The sequence below is a fragment of the Tenebrio molitor genome, chromosome 2, assembly GCF_963966145.1.
Source record: "Tenebrio molitor chromosome 2, icTenMoli1.1, whole genome shotgun sequence".
Classification (NCBI taxonomy): domain Eukaryota; kingdom Metazoa; phylum Arthropoda; class Insecta; order Coleoptera; family Tenebrionidae; genus Tenebrio; species Tenebrio molitor.
Genome location: NC_091047.1, coordinates 20,792,134 through 20,807,824, shown reverse-complemented (window position 1 = coordinate 20,807,824; position 15,691 = coordinate 20,792,134). Strand labels below are relative to the sequence as shown.

General features: G+C 34.7%; 1 protein-coding gene across 1 annotated transcript in view; it reads right to left on the bottom strand.

Annotated features, from left to right (window-relative positions):
• The window catches only part of side-IV (sidestep IV), a 231,202-nt gene that overhangs the window by 38,716 nt on the left and 176,795 nt on the right, over window positions 1-15,691 (bottom strand). Inside the window, exons 4-5 of the mRNA XM_069037956.1 lie at window positions 7,304-7,414; window positions 5,506-5,709 (exon numbers count right to left, since the gene is read on the bottom strand). Coding sequence (XP_068894057.1) covers window positions 5,506-5,709; window positions 7,304-7,414 — 315 coding nt within the window. The remainder of the gene's footprint in view (window positions 1-5,505; window positions 5,710-7,303; window positions 7,415-15,691) is intronic.

Here is a 15,691-nt window from a genome sequence, read left to right as displayed (position 1 = left end):
CTTTCCTAAGCATAAAAGACTGGAATAGGATAAAACTGAGACCTCTCAAAAGCTCCGAGCTTAATTAGTACTCCTCACTTGATAGTTATTCAACTTAAAAAACCTGTACATCAGATTAAATGCTGAATTCTCTTTTTCGGTTTTCTCTTGGAAATTATCGCCAAAAGAAACGGACACGACATGTTTCTGATGTTCCTACAGCTGTTCAAAGTATCTCCATTAATTACACGCAAACCTGTACAGGCCTTCAAAGAGATGCTTTACTTTATTATTACGCTCACCCTCGAGCCAGGAATTTTTTTTTATGTCACACTTTCATACATTTATGAACCCAAAAACTGAAATGGTTTGTATTTTGGTCATCTCCAAGACTGTCTACCTTTAAAAGTGCTGATCATCATCTGACCTTTCTCATTTCAAGTTATTTTCTTGAACAGTAATGAAAGATAGTGTGACAATTATCATGTTATTTAAGAAACTAAATCATCCACCTTACTGCTCTGATCTGAGTTCAAATATTTTTGAAACCAAAAATAGTGAGGAAAATAATTCCCACTGATGACGAAGAATGAATTGAAAGAAATAAAAAAAATCACTTACTTTCTTTACATTTTATTATGTATAACTTTTGCAAGTGAATCAGTCATTTCAGAACTATCATAAGTCACTATCTTCTAACTTTCAAATCCTTTCTCTCTTCTGTGACCGTTCAATGTACAACAACATAACTAACAATTTTGACTTTTATTGAAGAGAAACTTTAAAAATACTTTCTTCCTCTTTCCTTCTCCTTGTTGATTCTCTGTGCTTCTTCTTTTTCTTCTTGCTATTTTTAATTATTCTAGAAGCTTTATTTGCTGATTCTTATTTTTGTCTTAAGCAACAGACGGACCAGTTCCTGAACGGGATTCATATCCCTTCTTTGACTTCTTCCGACTCTCGCCGTCCCTTTTTGGGGTATTTATTACGAGAAAAATGTTTCAGTGTTGATAAATCATTCGCCTTCGAGGCCGGATTACATCACCTCCGTTCGCGACACTGGTGGAGATTCCAGACACGTGTGTGCTATAGGTACTATTTCTTTGTATACTTTTTTATCAATTATTATTTTCTTTATTTTATGTACTTTTGCACATTCTTGCTCTTTAATAATTTTCTATTTTTGAATGATATTATTTATTGTCGAAATAAAAAATGAGGACAGAATTTATGAAAGAAAAATATTAACAGGGACCTGACACAAAAAATGTATAACAAATAAAACTTTTGTACTTTGATAAACAGATGGGAGTGGAAGGAAGTTAACACCAATTGCTGGCGTTATAAAAAGAGAAGGAAAAACCGTGCTCCATTCGGGGAAACTGAAAAATTATAACACGATTTGGGGACACGAAACAAGCGAGAAAAAGAGGCCACAAATGTTTTAATTGTGGAAAGCAAAAACGATAGACGCCACAGTCATTTGATATATCAGTTTCCAGATGATTTTTATCATCCGGACTTAATAGTTGGTCGTAAGGGAAGACACTAACGAGTACAAATGGCAGTTATTAAAATATAAGAGGAGCTCCAGTTATAGTTCTTTTCCGAGCCGTCCATTACAGTAATGAACAATCTATTTCTGTCAAAAGAGTCTCAGCAGAAATAATAGTCTCCAATAACACTAATCCTGAGAAGATTACTAATAACAAGTGATCCAGCAGGTCCTAAATCTTCCCTTACCGAGAGATTATCATTCGCAGGCAGCTCCTCACCTCCGGTTAAACGAATTTCTTTTATTCCAATAGGTCGATGCAATTCCTCCGGCCGATTAGTTTTAATAAAAATTTGACACGTACATTTGTCTGTTCCTCTCCAATATGTGAGTGTTTTCTGCCCTACCAGATTTATTTAGGGCGCACTGGAGCAGGAATAAACATTTTTATTCAATTGGTCCTTTGTAGATATTTTCTCCCATTGTAGGTTGCGCCTGGCGAAGCAAGCATCTGACGTTTCCCACCCAGAAGGACTCCTTTTTGGAGTAATCATTTTGTATCTTTGAAGTAGCAACGAGCTTTTGTGAGAAATTATAATTGATTGCCGGAATTGAGAATTCCGCCGTATTGGGGCATACATCCCTTTGCACCGTCAATAATTTATCTTGGAACCTCTTCGATTTTGCAAACGCACTTAATTTGGGAAAAATGATTAATCTCCCGCGTTTTAACAATTTATTTGTATTTTTTTGCGTTCGCGCCCACCTACGCGATGCTTGGGCGATTTCAGGTGGCTCAAAGGATAATTAATGAGGTGCTCCTCTCGATCGCCCCAAATACTAATATCGCAATGATAAAATTATTTATGGTCGGACATAAACGAGATTTACAATTTCTGCTTTGCCCAAACAGGGGGTAGGTATCTGCGTGCGTACAAATTTATTGACCATGTTTTTAGTTACTATTTGACGATATCGGGTTTTATGAGTGAGAATAACAATAACTCAAACGGCTTCATCTCGGTCACGAATAATAAATATTCGAAAAGGTTTTCTCCCGTTCTGGCATAACTAGATTTCATAATAAGATCCTCACGACTGTATGTTTACAAGCCGTTGTTTACGATCATATTTCAAGTGTTATGATCAAAATAAAACGCCATGTTCCGTGCACCAAGAAATTCTCTTCTCAAAGGACCGTTCATGCACTTTAAAAAAAATTGAAGTAGTTCCTCTGAATGCATTATCAGAAATGGGGTACACATTACGACAACTCTCTCGAGTGTGCAGTGTCGTAACAAATATTTATTTGCAGACTCTGATCAGAGTTAAAACATTTATAGAGGGTGTAAATTTTGCATTGGACTTGATTACTCAAACGTTGGCTGTAATTTATTTATATTACTTAGACAGCTGATTGATACTGAATATTGCTGGATCGTCGAAAAATTCTGATTCAAAATTAAATTGTCCCCATGTGGAAGCTATTACCTTACAACCATTATACTAGTTCTTCCTTTTACATTCTGCATTCAGTGTTAGAACTGTTCTTCGTGTACAGATAAAAACTCACCAAGAGGAGTTGGAAATTGCTGTTTAGCAAGTTCAAAATTCAAAATCTAGAAAAGTTTATCAATATCGTCGCAAACTTGATATAAATGGAATAACAGCGGTGATAGAAACTTACGCCACTAGTGGGATATAGACATTATTATCGCACGCATGTGAAGTTTGAGTCCGAGAGTGTGTAATTACAAAAGCAACCATACTACGTCCGTCTTTTCTTGCATGCGTTAATAGTTATTTATGCAACGAGTTTCTGTGTAAATTGGGCTTTTCTAATTGCCCGAGGGACAAGATTAAAACACGAGCGTAGCGAGGGTTTTTAGGCCTCGAGGGCAATTAGAAAAGCTCAATTTACCCAGAAACGAGTTGCATACAAAATTTTATTGTTTGAAACGACGTCCCTGAAGCTTCCAAATCTTTTTAAAATGGTTTCGCATTTGCTTTTGACAGTTTTGACAAATTTTTCAAGAGAAATGTGACGTTGAATGTGTTGTCTAGGGCAACGGTTCGTTATCTGCTCATTTTGCTTAGAGCAGTTAAGAGGCAGTTTACAAAGGAGAAAAATGAGAATTTATGACAGTTGAAAACAATAAATAATTATAATTGTGTTGCTCTAAGTAGTAAGTACTGTCGCGAGCAATAAATTTTGGTCGTCAATGTCATTTCAAAATTTGGTTAGATTGTTACAAATTTAAAAAATATCCCTGCCTGATTATCCGCACGTCAACAAAGTGTCAAAAAATTGACAAAAAAGACAATTAATGTCATACAACATGATGATAGGTTGTTGTGATATTTACGACTGTTTTACAATGGAGCATTTTTGATTTCGTCAAAAAATGACCTTGACCAAAATTTATTTCTCGCGACTGTACCTAGTACAACATTTTGGAAAACCAATTAAACTGCCACATTTAAGGCAATGTCCATTTACCTTAAACGTATTTGAAAAAACTCTTGTTATCCACGACAAATGTGTGTTTGTAATAGCCCTCATCAAGTGCTACTAACAATTGAAACCGAAGAAGCTTATAAGTATATTAAAAAACTTGTTTATTTGGAAATACTCATGATTGTGTAGTTTCGGTGTAATGACTGTTAAAAGTACAAATAATTTGAAAGCAGAAGGTAAGTGCGTTTTTTGGTGCTAGAAATTCAATACGAGTATAACACAAATATTTGAACCGTGGCACTCATTGTAAATAAAGTTAGAAAAAAGGCTGTTTACTACAATCTACTGTATTGATCTCATTGGCAAAACACAACCACCCTTGTTTTATAAACAGATTTGCTATATTATTTTCTATCCCGAAACTCTGACTACAACCTTGTTCTGATAACTTCCAAATAAAAGTGTATATTATGTGAATATTGGAGCAAAATATTTTCTTATCCGACAGTCACTGTTTCATTGGAAAATTCAGCTTGCACTAAAATTTGCTTTCGCAAAGTAGTAAACTTCATGTTGCGAACTTTACGTTGACATTTGATTGGATTAGCGGTTTCAAGTTAAATATTCAGTTCATCACAGTCGCATTTTAGTTCTTTAAAACCAGTGTTTCAATGTATTAATTTGTGATGCATACCAATAACAGTGTAAAATTTCGAATGTGGATTTTCTAATCTATATAGGTACACAGATAAGCTACAGCCAGAAAACAAGAATGCGAGAAAGTAAGGTTAGAAAGTCGTTGCCACTCGATGGAAACATGTGTGCAGCTGTGGCTCAAGTTACATCGAAATGCTTATTAATGCCTACACAAAATACCTATAAATTAATGTCAAAAAATACTTTGCAGAGGCTGCACTTTCTGCGGATACGTATCAAACACTAAGTATATCGAACTTTTAGCATCCGAAATTAATTTCATTAAAGTTTTCAAATAACGTAACTTAAGGGACATTCTGTCATAGCAGTTTGCATGGATTTTTTATTGTAACTGGAAGATCATATTTGATCCATTTTTAAGAATTCATTTCAGATCAAAGTAGTTAAATGTGTTTTAGGTTCAGTTCTAATTGGCATTTACTACACACAAAAAGCCACCTCCTTTTAGGAATTAATAAGCAAAAATATAGGAAGAATTCTAAGTTGATGGCTTTTAACAAGCAGTCTTATTAAAAGTAAAAGCTTCTCAAAGTCAACAAGTACTTACGGGGGAGCTTTAAAATTAATCTAAAAGTCGTTTGTTAGCCAATTGAAAAGTAAAATAAAAGTACATGTATTTATGTATTGACCTTATGGATGGAATTTGATTGTATTTTTTCCGTTTAGAAAGTGATAATGTTCTCGACATGCAACAAAAGGCTATAGATAGAATTGAAACGATTGAATAAGCAATATCCGCTCACAATAATGTGTCAACACATTACCGTTTCATCACGTTAATAGTACTCTCATTACAAGCACTAATTCAAAATGATGGATATTACCAGCAACACCACAATTGCATATACATACTTACAATTAATATCTAATACAGCTACTCTTGTCTCAGGTGGCACCAGATTATTATTACTGGCCTGGCAGATCAGTCTTGCGTGTAAATGTTGACGTCCAACATTTGGAAACGTGAGATAATTGACGGCCATGCCATCCGATCTTATCTCATAAGAATCATCGATTACTGTGTTTTCGAGAAACCACGTGACCTTTGGCCTGGGTCGACCTGAAAATGACATACATAGATAAATATATTTTCAAATTGGCACATCGGCATTCATCAGTTGAAATATTTCTTCGGTAGTGGTGTGCAAAAGATATGATAACTTCTTGGATTCTAAAAATATTCGAATGTGGAATCGTAACTGAAATTGATTTACGTGTCCGGGCGAGCTTTGGATAGTTGATCCAGATTAGAACCGAATTAAACACATAGCATCCAAATGTTGATTCGGGTCTGATACAAATCAAACAGGGATTTTTGTGGTCGAGTTCAGATGTGATTGCAGTTTCGAATACTTAGTCCAATGAACCTAAACATCGTAAGTGATGGTAATGAAAGGCTGGATAATTTGTAATTTACTGAATTAAAACTATATTGTCCGCGTCCATATCTAGGTTTGCTTTGCAAATGTATTGTGGGTTGCATCTTCAATTCCGTTGGGCTCATCATCACTCGTGAAATACCTTGCATATTTGTAAAAATTAATGAAAACCAATTTGCTCAATGAATTTGAATGAGTTATATTTATTGAAAAAAATTAAATGACCTTTGATTTTGTAGACAGTAAAATATTTTGATGATAGTTTTAATATTTGCTTTATTGTGATTTTTTATGATTGTCGGCAAATACCGTGAAGGCAGATGCATATTTCCATAGTCTTAAATTCACGTTGATAATACAGGGTGTAATCGAAATACACGGAATAATTTTAACCACGAGCTACTGGCTTCATGTAGAACTCGGAAAAAATATTTAAAAAAGTCTATGTCAAAAAATAAATTGACATTTATTTTTGAGGTACAATTTTTTATAGTTGCTTTTAGTCTTCTACGTTGTCTCACAACCTCGTTGGTAAAATTTCAGCACGTTTTTAAAATACAACCTTGTATATCATGTTTTATAAAACGTACACCAATGCAGTTTCCTTGCTTTAAAGCATATTTCCTAGAGGTTACGTCGCATTGGGGTACATTAAAAAAAAATTTAATCAAAATTACTTATCACATCAAACATCATCGTTGGAGTCCAAGTTCCTTTTTTCTGCTTTCTCAGTGCACATTAAACGTACACCATTGCTACACACTTGAAGGATGTGAGTCACTCCTTGACATATCGTTTCTGTTAGAACTCTGAAATGTTCTCTGACAAATTTAAATAGAAGACGTGAAAAGAAGTACAGTAGCTGCACAGGAAATTTGATTAGATACGTATCTAGTCACGTGGAATTATATTATCGAGCAAATATCAGATGAAATTGAAGACAAATTGTGTTTGTCTGCATGTGTACGTCTGCATGTCTGCTTTAATTAACGTCCATGGTTGTTTACCGGTTTTAACTACTACTAAATTGAGTTTCCATGATAAAATTTTACGTTCATCCATTGAAATAATTAAATCGATGTCGTTTTGTATCGGACACAATATTTTACACCAAATCAAATATTCAAATGGCGGATAAGAGTCGTTTTAAATTCAGAATAATTTTGAATAATTTACAACACTCCATTCTTTGCGAGGCACACGTTTGATCGTCCTTTCGCCGTTTTTTTATTTGTCGATAGGATGGCGCCCTGAAATTTATAAACTGGCACTTACCTCCCTTCACTTCGCACAATAAATGAACGTCCGAACCCTCATTATACGGTCCTAATAAAATCGTCTTGTCTACCCTCTTGTCATCGTAAATGTGTATTTTTTCAGGAGGCACTGAAACAAAATTATCTTTTAATTACGAATTTCACTGTTCGAACATAAATAACGAAAAAAATGGCTGTTGTTTTCGTATTACGACAATAAACTCGCAAAAAAACGTCGGAAGTATTAAAATGGAAATATGAACGTTAAAACAAAGCAATTTGCACAAAAAAAAGTATGAAAATTAATGCCCTGAAAACCAATAAAATGTGGAGTGAGCAGGAAAATATTGGAAGGACAGCACGTAACGATACTTTTGTGAAAGAAAGGAAAACAGTGAAGTTTTTGATATCAAAGAACCGAATACTGCACATACTAATAAAACAGATCTGGAATTTCTGTTGATGACATGCTGTTGACAACTTTGGCAAATCACATAGCCGTGGGCTTGAAGTAAGTAGAAGAATTCGCTGTCCTTTCAAACATATCCTCGCTACGTTTGTTAAACACCCACACATCGTATCCGGCTGAAAGAACCAATATCCCATTTGACCTCCTACGATGAGGACACCGAATCAATCAATCTGGATGGCTCAAGAGGACACGTCATCAAGTCATGACTTCCTCGATGCTTTTTCAATCGAACGCACGTGTCAAAAGCAGTCTCCCTTTAAAAAATTACCGACCGAATTAGCGCGTGGTTCACACCAGCACAAAGACAAGAATCAATTATTGCCTAAATGAGCCTTTGGGGAATTCGAGAGGCAATACGGTTTGGCGAAAATAATAAAAGATTTCTCTTTGCTCACATATTTGCGTCATAAAAATTCAAATCATTAGAACCGCTGGGACCTGACCTCGCAAGAATACGAATAATGCACAGAAAAAAATGCTGATAATTTTATAGACGTGGCGTAAAGAAAACATAGCTGTGAAGTTTATCGGTGTATTATTTCTTTGCGGCTGTAATAATTCTTTTATGTGTCGCAGTAAAAATTATACGTGGTTTGTAGACTAGTATCCTGATAATCACTTCTAGACGGATTAAAATATAATGAGTAGGTGGGGCTTGAAGGAATAAAGTTAATAGGTTCATAAATAAATATTTAGGACAAGTTGGAGACTTATCCTTAAACTACGTCCAAAGCAAGCAAAGAAAGAAATAATACCGTTTCTACTGTTAGAGTATGTTACGACTGTGAAGGCTATTTCTTAGGCCACTTGCAACACAGTCACTGCGTGATGTGCACGTGATTACTATATTGCTTCAGTGAAAGCAGTGTAGGGAATGACTACCTTTGCTGTTTCTCTCTCTCTCCCTATTTCTCGTTTCTGATGTTCACGACATAAAAATAAATTGTTGATATATTTAAATCATCATACCAAATATAAATAAAAACAAGTAACAAAATCTAATTCTCTACAAAGTATTGAATGTTTATAATATCCTGTCTGATAGAATGATACGAGTATGTTTAAAGAGTGAGTCGTTTAGAATTTGATACCAAGCAGGATTAACAATTTCTAATCGAAATGTGATATTTTCTGTAAATAAACGTAACGGTTTTGATTGCTCCCTTTTTAGAAAAACTTTACTAAGCAAGTCTTTGACTGGTGCCACTTGATGCGAGGGGAGCACAATCTTGTTAGAATGTAAACTGATTCTTTCAAATACTTCTCTTTCTTCTCTTTTGAATGAAACAGCGAGCTATGAAAGTTTTCATTGGCATGATCTGTCTGCAAGAAATATAGATTTGTATTGACTGTTTCATGCATAGAAACTTCGACCAATAGCAACAAATTTTCAATCAGGAAAATTAATTAAATCAAAATTTCATCTCCTCCACGTGATGTTTGAAGCCAACGAGAATCGAAATTTTCGAAACAATATAGAAATCAAGCCAATTTATATAAGCTATACCGAGAAAATTAGGATGGAAACAAAAAAGTGAAAATTATCGACAATTCTCATCAGGTCTCTGCAGTGTGTGTCTTAGCGAAGAAGGGTGTTGGGTGTTGTTGGTTAACAATTCATGAATATTTTTAGTCAATTAAATTATATCTTCATGACTCTGATCATCATCAGAAAATAATAAGAAGCTTTTGATGGAACCATCAATACATGTGGAATCTACGTATTCATTTTTATTCATGAAATAGTCATCCGAATATCATTCGTGGTAAAATTTTGTTTTTACAACATTGTCCGTTTGATTAATTCAAATGTGTTGCCAACTTATCAAAAACAATTTTTTAACAATGTCTCTCGATCAATGCGACGCAACAAACGCTCGTAACAATCTAAACATCTTGTCCATAAAAATTAACACATATGACAGTATATCATGCGTTCAAATGAAAACCTGTCTTGAGTAGGCGTTGAAAAAAATAAACCATTTGGAACAGTGTAAAATTTGAATTTCCCGCCGTTTGACACGAATGACATTTGTTTATGTATAATCGGCAAATAACATATTGGGTGATTCAAAATGATTGTGGCCAAGTATGGCAACTATGTACGAAAATTTATGTGGCAACTGGGTGGGTAGGGTAGAGTTGATATTTCTTTGACAGTTCATAGTCGCGCAATTTTGAAAACTGTCAAATCAATGTGTAATGATATCAAAAAAATCAAATGCACGCTTATGAAATGTCATACAAATGACAACTCTACCTCAGCCACACAGTTGCCACATAAATTTTCGTACATAGTTGCCATACTTGGCCACAATCATTTTGAATCACCCAATATTTATTTTCAGAATAGGAATCGTTAGTTATTCTACACTGCGCCGCAAAATTAACGCATAATTTCAAAAGTCGTGTTTTTGAGCCAAATTTATTTCCAGTTACAACATTTCGAACTGTAAAGTATTAAAGAAGTAGATTTATAAAAGTAAACACTACAATAATCAGAACACAACAAAGAAATCAAGAAAACAAAAAAATAAAAAAATTCAAATTCGGAGAAAACAAAGAAATTTAACATTTAATAGTGCGTGTTGGCACACCGTGCCTATATTACAGCTGCACAACATTGTCTCATGCTTAAAATGAGGTTTTGTATAACTCTTTGCCTAATTTCTTCTCAAACTTGAGTTAGACCCAAAGACAGCTGATGAAGAGTTGTTGGTGGATTTGGTAACCTTCTAACTCTTTTATCTGTAGGATCCCACAATTACTCGATGAGGTTTAGATCTGAACTCCTTGCTGGCCATTGCATTTGGAATGGGACAATATGAGCTTCCAGAATATTGGTAATGTACGTCGCGGCATTTTGGTTTCCTCTTTCTAGCACCACCAACTCTGTGCGAGCGGCGAAAGTAACACCTGCTCAAACCATAACGGAACCTCTTCCAAAATTGACTTTCGGGATAATGTTACATTGAGCATATCGCTCTCCTGAGCATCGGTTCACCCGGACACGTCTGTCACTTTGATCCAGGCAAAATCTGGACTCGTCAGAGAACATTACTAACCTCCATTGATCCAATTCCCAATCAACGTGATTTTGGGTAAACAGCAATCGTACTCTTCGGTGAGCCGCTGTTAACTGTGGGCCCCTTGCTGGTATCCTGGGCCTTAAATCGTGTTCAGCAAGTCTTCTTCTAACAGTATTTGCACTAATTTGGAACTGATATCTTCCTAAAGTCATAACTTGCAAAGCTGGAGCAGTCAGAGTCCTGTGTCTCAACGACTGTAAAAGCAGAAAACGATCCCGTTGAGCTGTTGTTGTTCGTCTGCGTATTTGTCCAGGTCTTCTAGAGTATTCACCTGTCTCGTGGAAACGACGCAAAATTCTAGATACCGTTGACTGGTGCAGATCAAGACCATTTGCAATATCTTGTTGATTAATACCGTCTTCGGCTAGTACAACAATTGGTCCACATTGTTCGGCTGTTGTATGTCAACTTAAACGTTCGTAGGGATTCATTTTCAAAATTTATGACTGAAGGAACCAAAACTTCTTACTAACCGTCTCTCAAATCCACAATCAAAATGCTTTACGAAATTGACCAATAACACTAATACAAACTTTTCATAATAAACAACTTTAGAAGTTATCAACATGGCGATTTTTGCTACTAAACAAAAGAAATACGATAAAATAAGAGATTCAGCATAAGGAAAGTAAAATACAAAAAACTACGGTTCATTTTTACTTTATGCGATAATTTTGCGGCGCAGTGTATTTTTAATGTAAAACATTGTAAAGAAAGAAAAAAAACAGTAGAATTTTTTGCTTATAAATTTTAGATTAGCTGTCAACATGCTCTACTTACAACTGTCAATTTACACTTTAAAAAAGCAAAACAATTGACGGTTTCCAACGCCTTCTCAACCCAGGATTTCATTTGAACGCTCGATATATGATAAAAATTCATTACACAATTTATCTTAACCGAAAGAAAGACTAGTGTCCAATACAATAGTGGTCTTTAAATGGCATTTTACATTACAATAAATTGCAACTGCCATAAAACTTTTATGTGTGTCATCCCATCCTTTACAACAAATCTTTCATTGGGTAAGTTATGTAGAGAAAATACTAATGTCTTTTTTTTTTCTTGTAATTTCAGATTCCGAGTCAACAACCTTCATTATGTGAGCTGTTTTTCCTTTGACAGTCGATAACAATATTCACACCAGTCAACCGACAAATCGATTACTGGTCTCCATGACCAAATGACCTTCCAAAATTAATCGACCAGATGTTATTAATCTGGCATTTATATTAATTGAGATGTCCGGTTGGAGCAATATTCTGAAATGAAGCATTATTACTGCATTGCCAAAATCAATTTAACAAACTTAGATTAATCAACATATTCAGACAGTTTAAATTAATATTTCTATCAGTCAAAATCAACAAAAGTGAATTCACTCCTATATTGACAGTTTTCGTTTTTGTTTCTTTTATATCATGTAATTACATCCAGGTATATTTTAATGGAGTTTTATTGTAAAAATTTACAGAAAGTACCTGTGTATTAAGACATTTGTGATATACATTCAGTAATGTCTTTTTAATGCATATGATTATTTGGACATATACATTATAACAATAATATGTATTTTCTAATTTTTCCACTATTTTATTTTCATGTTAGTCAGATTTTTATTATTTGGGTTATTCCAAGCACATTACTCTCGTTGCAGTTAATTTACTTTGAAAGCTCCGCTTTCTTAATAAAACGTCAATTACAAATTTTATTAGACTCAGTCTAGTCTAGAAGATTATTCTTATACATACTTGAGCTTGGTTTACATTTCCCAACTGAAAAATACTTCTCTCTAAATTACAGTTACGTTATTTAAAAAAGAAAACAAGTTCTGTGCTTTCAGTGCGAGTGATTGTTCATTATTCATTTAAATATATTAAGAAGTTAGCAATAAACAATCTGTGTGATAATTGTTAAGATGATATTCTTGTTAAAGCTCCTTGAAATTCTTAAGAGTTTTTGTGATTCAGGAACTGAATACGAGTGAACCTAAAAAAAGATATGCCTTTACTTATTTATAGACAGAGATTGGATCTGAATGTTTTTAATGTTTCATAAAAAAGATAAAAGAAAACGTAAAAACGACTCAGCATTATTAAAAATTAAGTAACTAAGTTATTTTTACCAAATCAACAATGAAAACATTTTTTTAAAGAAAGTTTGTTGTAGCTTTATGTTTCTTTAGCCGTCCCCAGAGTACCATACTCAAAGAATCCTCACGTGACGATCAAGATAAAGATTTTAAACCTGAAACATTTGTAAGAGTTTTCACAAGAGTGGGAGGACATTCTTAAGCTAATTAGTCTAGACATAAAGTCATGTTAACCCTTTGGGAGCAATTAAATCACAAAAAACCTCATTAAAAGTCCTTTTTTTTTAATAGAGTCTGTGCGTCTTTTATTTTGAATAAGTATCAAATTTTAAGCCAAAATCAATCAAGATAAAAATGAATTGTTCAAGCTTTATGATAAATTATCCAAAAATATAAACGATTCATAATAAACAATTTCTATTTTGCAATGAGCGTTCAAAAAATCTGTGGGCGTCTATTTGCTTGGCAGGCTTTAAAATTTTCTTCATATACATAACCTCATTTTGATCATTTAAATGTCTCTAAATAGAGTAAATAAAATACAAAATGAGTAAACCATGAAAACTTCGTTAGTTCTAAAAAGAAGTCAATGTTTTGACAGCTGACGTTCCAACAAACGAAAACAAAAACCAATGCCAGCCCACTTCATCACAAGTTTTTTTTTTAATACTTACTTCTTATTTTTACGATGGATATGTTATTTTATATTTTAACGTATTCTACAACTTCCAATTTCTGAGAAGAATCTTTTCCATTGCAGTTCTTTAAAATAACTAGCCACAGACGCGATTAGATACATTATTTTCCGTTTCCGAGCCTGGGAAAAATTAAATGTCGTTCTTACAGTGGGAGGGCAAGAGTTACATCTCCTCTAATTAAAAGATTATTGGGGTGCGGTCTGGTCTTTTTTCGAGGGTTAGATAATGTCGAGACGATATGAGAGAACTCCGAGGTTGTAAGGATTTCGGAGGCGATACAGAACGGAAGACGACAGGAAGTGAACGAGCCAAGTTGTATATCGGCCGTTTCCCCTGCGGTTCGTCTCCTAGCCCGGCATCCTTTATCCCACAATTTCTAGTGTCATCATTCTTCCGAGTTAAACTGTTCGTCGACCGCCGGAGTCCGCTTCAGTTTCACCTCGGTCCCACTTAAAGTTTCCCCTTTGCCGTCGAATTTGCTTAGTGCACCCGCTCGCAACGTCGGAAGAACATGCCGAAAAAATGTACAGCAATAATGAAAGCGAGCTGTTGTAAATCATCTCTGTAAAAGAAAATGAATTTTCTATACAGCGGCTGGCGTAGTAGGGATCTGACTTGGTGTAATTTGTGCCACAATTAAATTTTGTTTGTTAGTTTTCTTTTGGGGCATGTAAATTTTCTGTAAATATTGACATCGATAAAGTTCAACTGGGGAATATTTCAGGCCAATTAAGACTCCCATAAAGCTTCCTACAATCATCAAAGTCATGGAATTTTGGCAATATTACCTAAGTTTAATATTTCAAAAGCTCTTACCGCTTTATGTAATTTCGGAGATTTCCAGGATTCCTTTATGCTGGAATTGTTCATAAAAAACTTTTATATACACTTTGAGTTTCAATTTTTTGTTTTTAGCCGGCTAATAGAAAGTTGGGGAGAATAAATGGAAAAGGACCTTGTGTTAGTTCAGCTGTTTCTTGTTTGAAAATATTAAATTCGTTTGTCTAGGCTTGAAGGTCCTTATTGATCAATCGTGTTGCAACGTGTCGGGTTATCGATTTTCATGTCACCAATTAAAAACTGAATTTCAAATATTCCGTGCGTTCGATGTGTATTAAAATTTAAATCTGGTTAAGCTGATACTATTTGCATTGCACAAAATATTCCATAATCTTTATCACTTGTGCTTATCAATGCTTAAAATGTCAATCGCATGTTACATATGGTGGAGGCGCCGGGCGAACTTCAAATGTATCTTAAGAAAAATGCAACAACTGGAAATAATGGGTTGTTTGGCTAGGTTTATTTACTTTTGTATATACTCTGATGATCTAGTCAAATGATAAGAAAATAATAAAATGACAATATTTTATTTTAAGATTTTAATAACGAGTTGCTCCACAGCGGTTGTAAGAACATTTTAACTCTTGGAGGCATGGATCAAATTAAATGGTCTATGTCTTCTTGTGGTAAGGTATCCCAGGCCTGCTGTATATACGCTTAAAGTTTGTCTAGTGTTGTTGGCGGCTGAGGCAATTGCTGCAGAGTTTGACCGATGCTATTTCCACACGAGCTCAATTGGAGATAAGTCTGGAGACCTTGCCGGCTAGTCGAGAATCTCAATGCTAAAATGCCTGACACTCTTAAGCAAGATATCAACTCGTCACCAAAACAATTAATTTGGGTGTAGCTTTGCACCATTCAAAGGGATCAGCTTTGTGACTTGTAGTAATGATAGCACCCAAAAAGGACGATAAGCATGCAGCTCCATTGCAGTAAATTGAGATTTATAGTCATCCTGGAAATTACACGTCCTGTAACTGCAGCGTAAACATCAAGAGCAGAAGCTGTCTGGCGCATATGAGAATGTTTATCAGACCATGTTCTTCATTTTCTCGTAACTGTAGAAGCGTTGGTGTTTCCCAAAAAGATAAACATCTTCTTTATGCCAATAATTCGCGTCGTTTAGAATCTAGATGATTGTCTAAATCGTCGTGCAACAAGAATTATGGGTAATTGAATAATATTTTCAGGACAAGATGACCCCTAGGCCTAG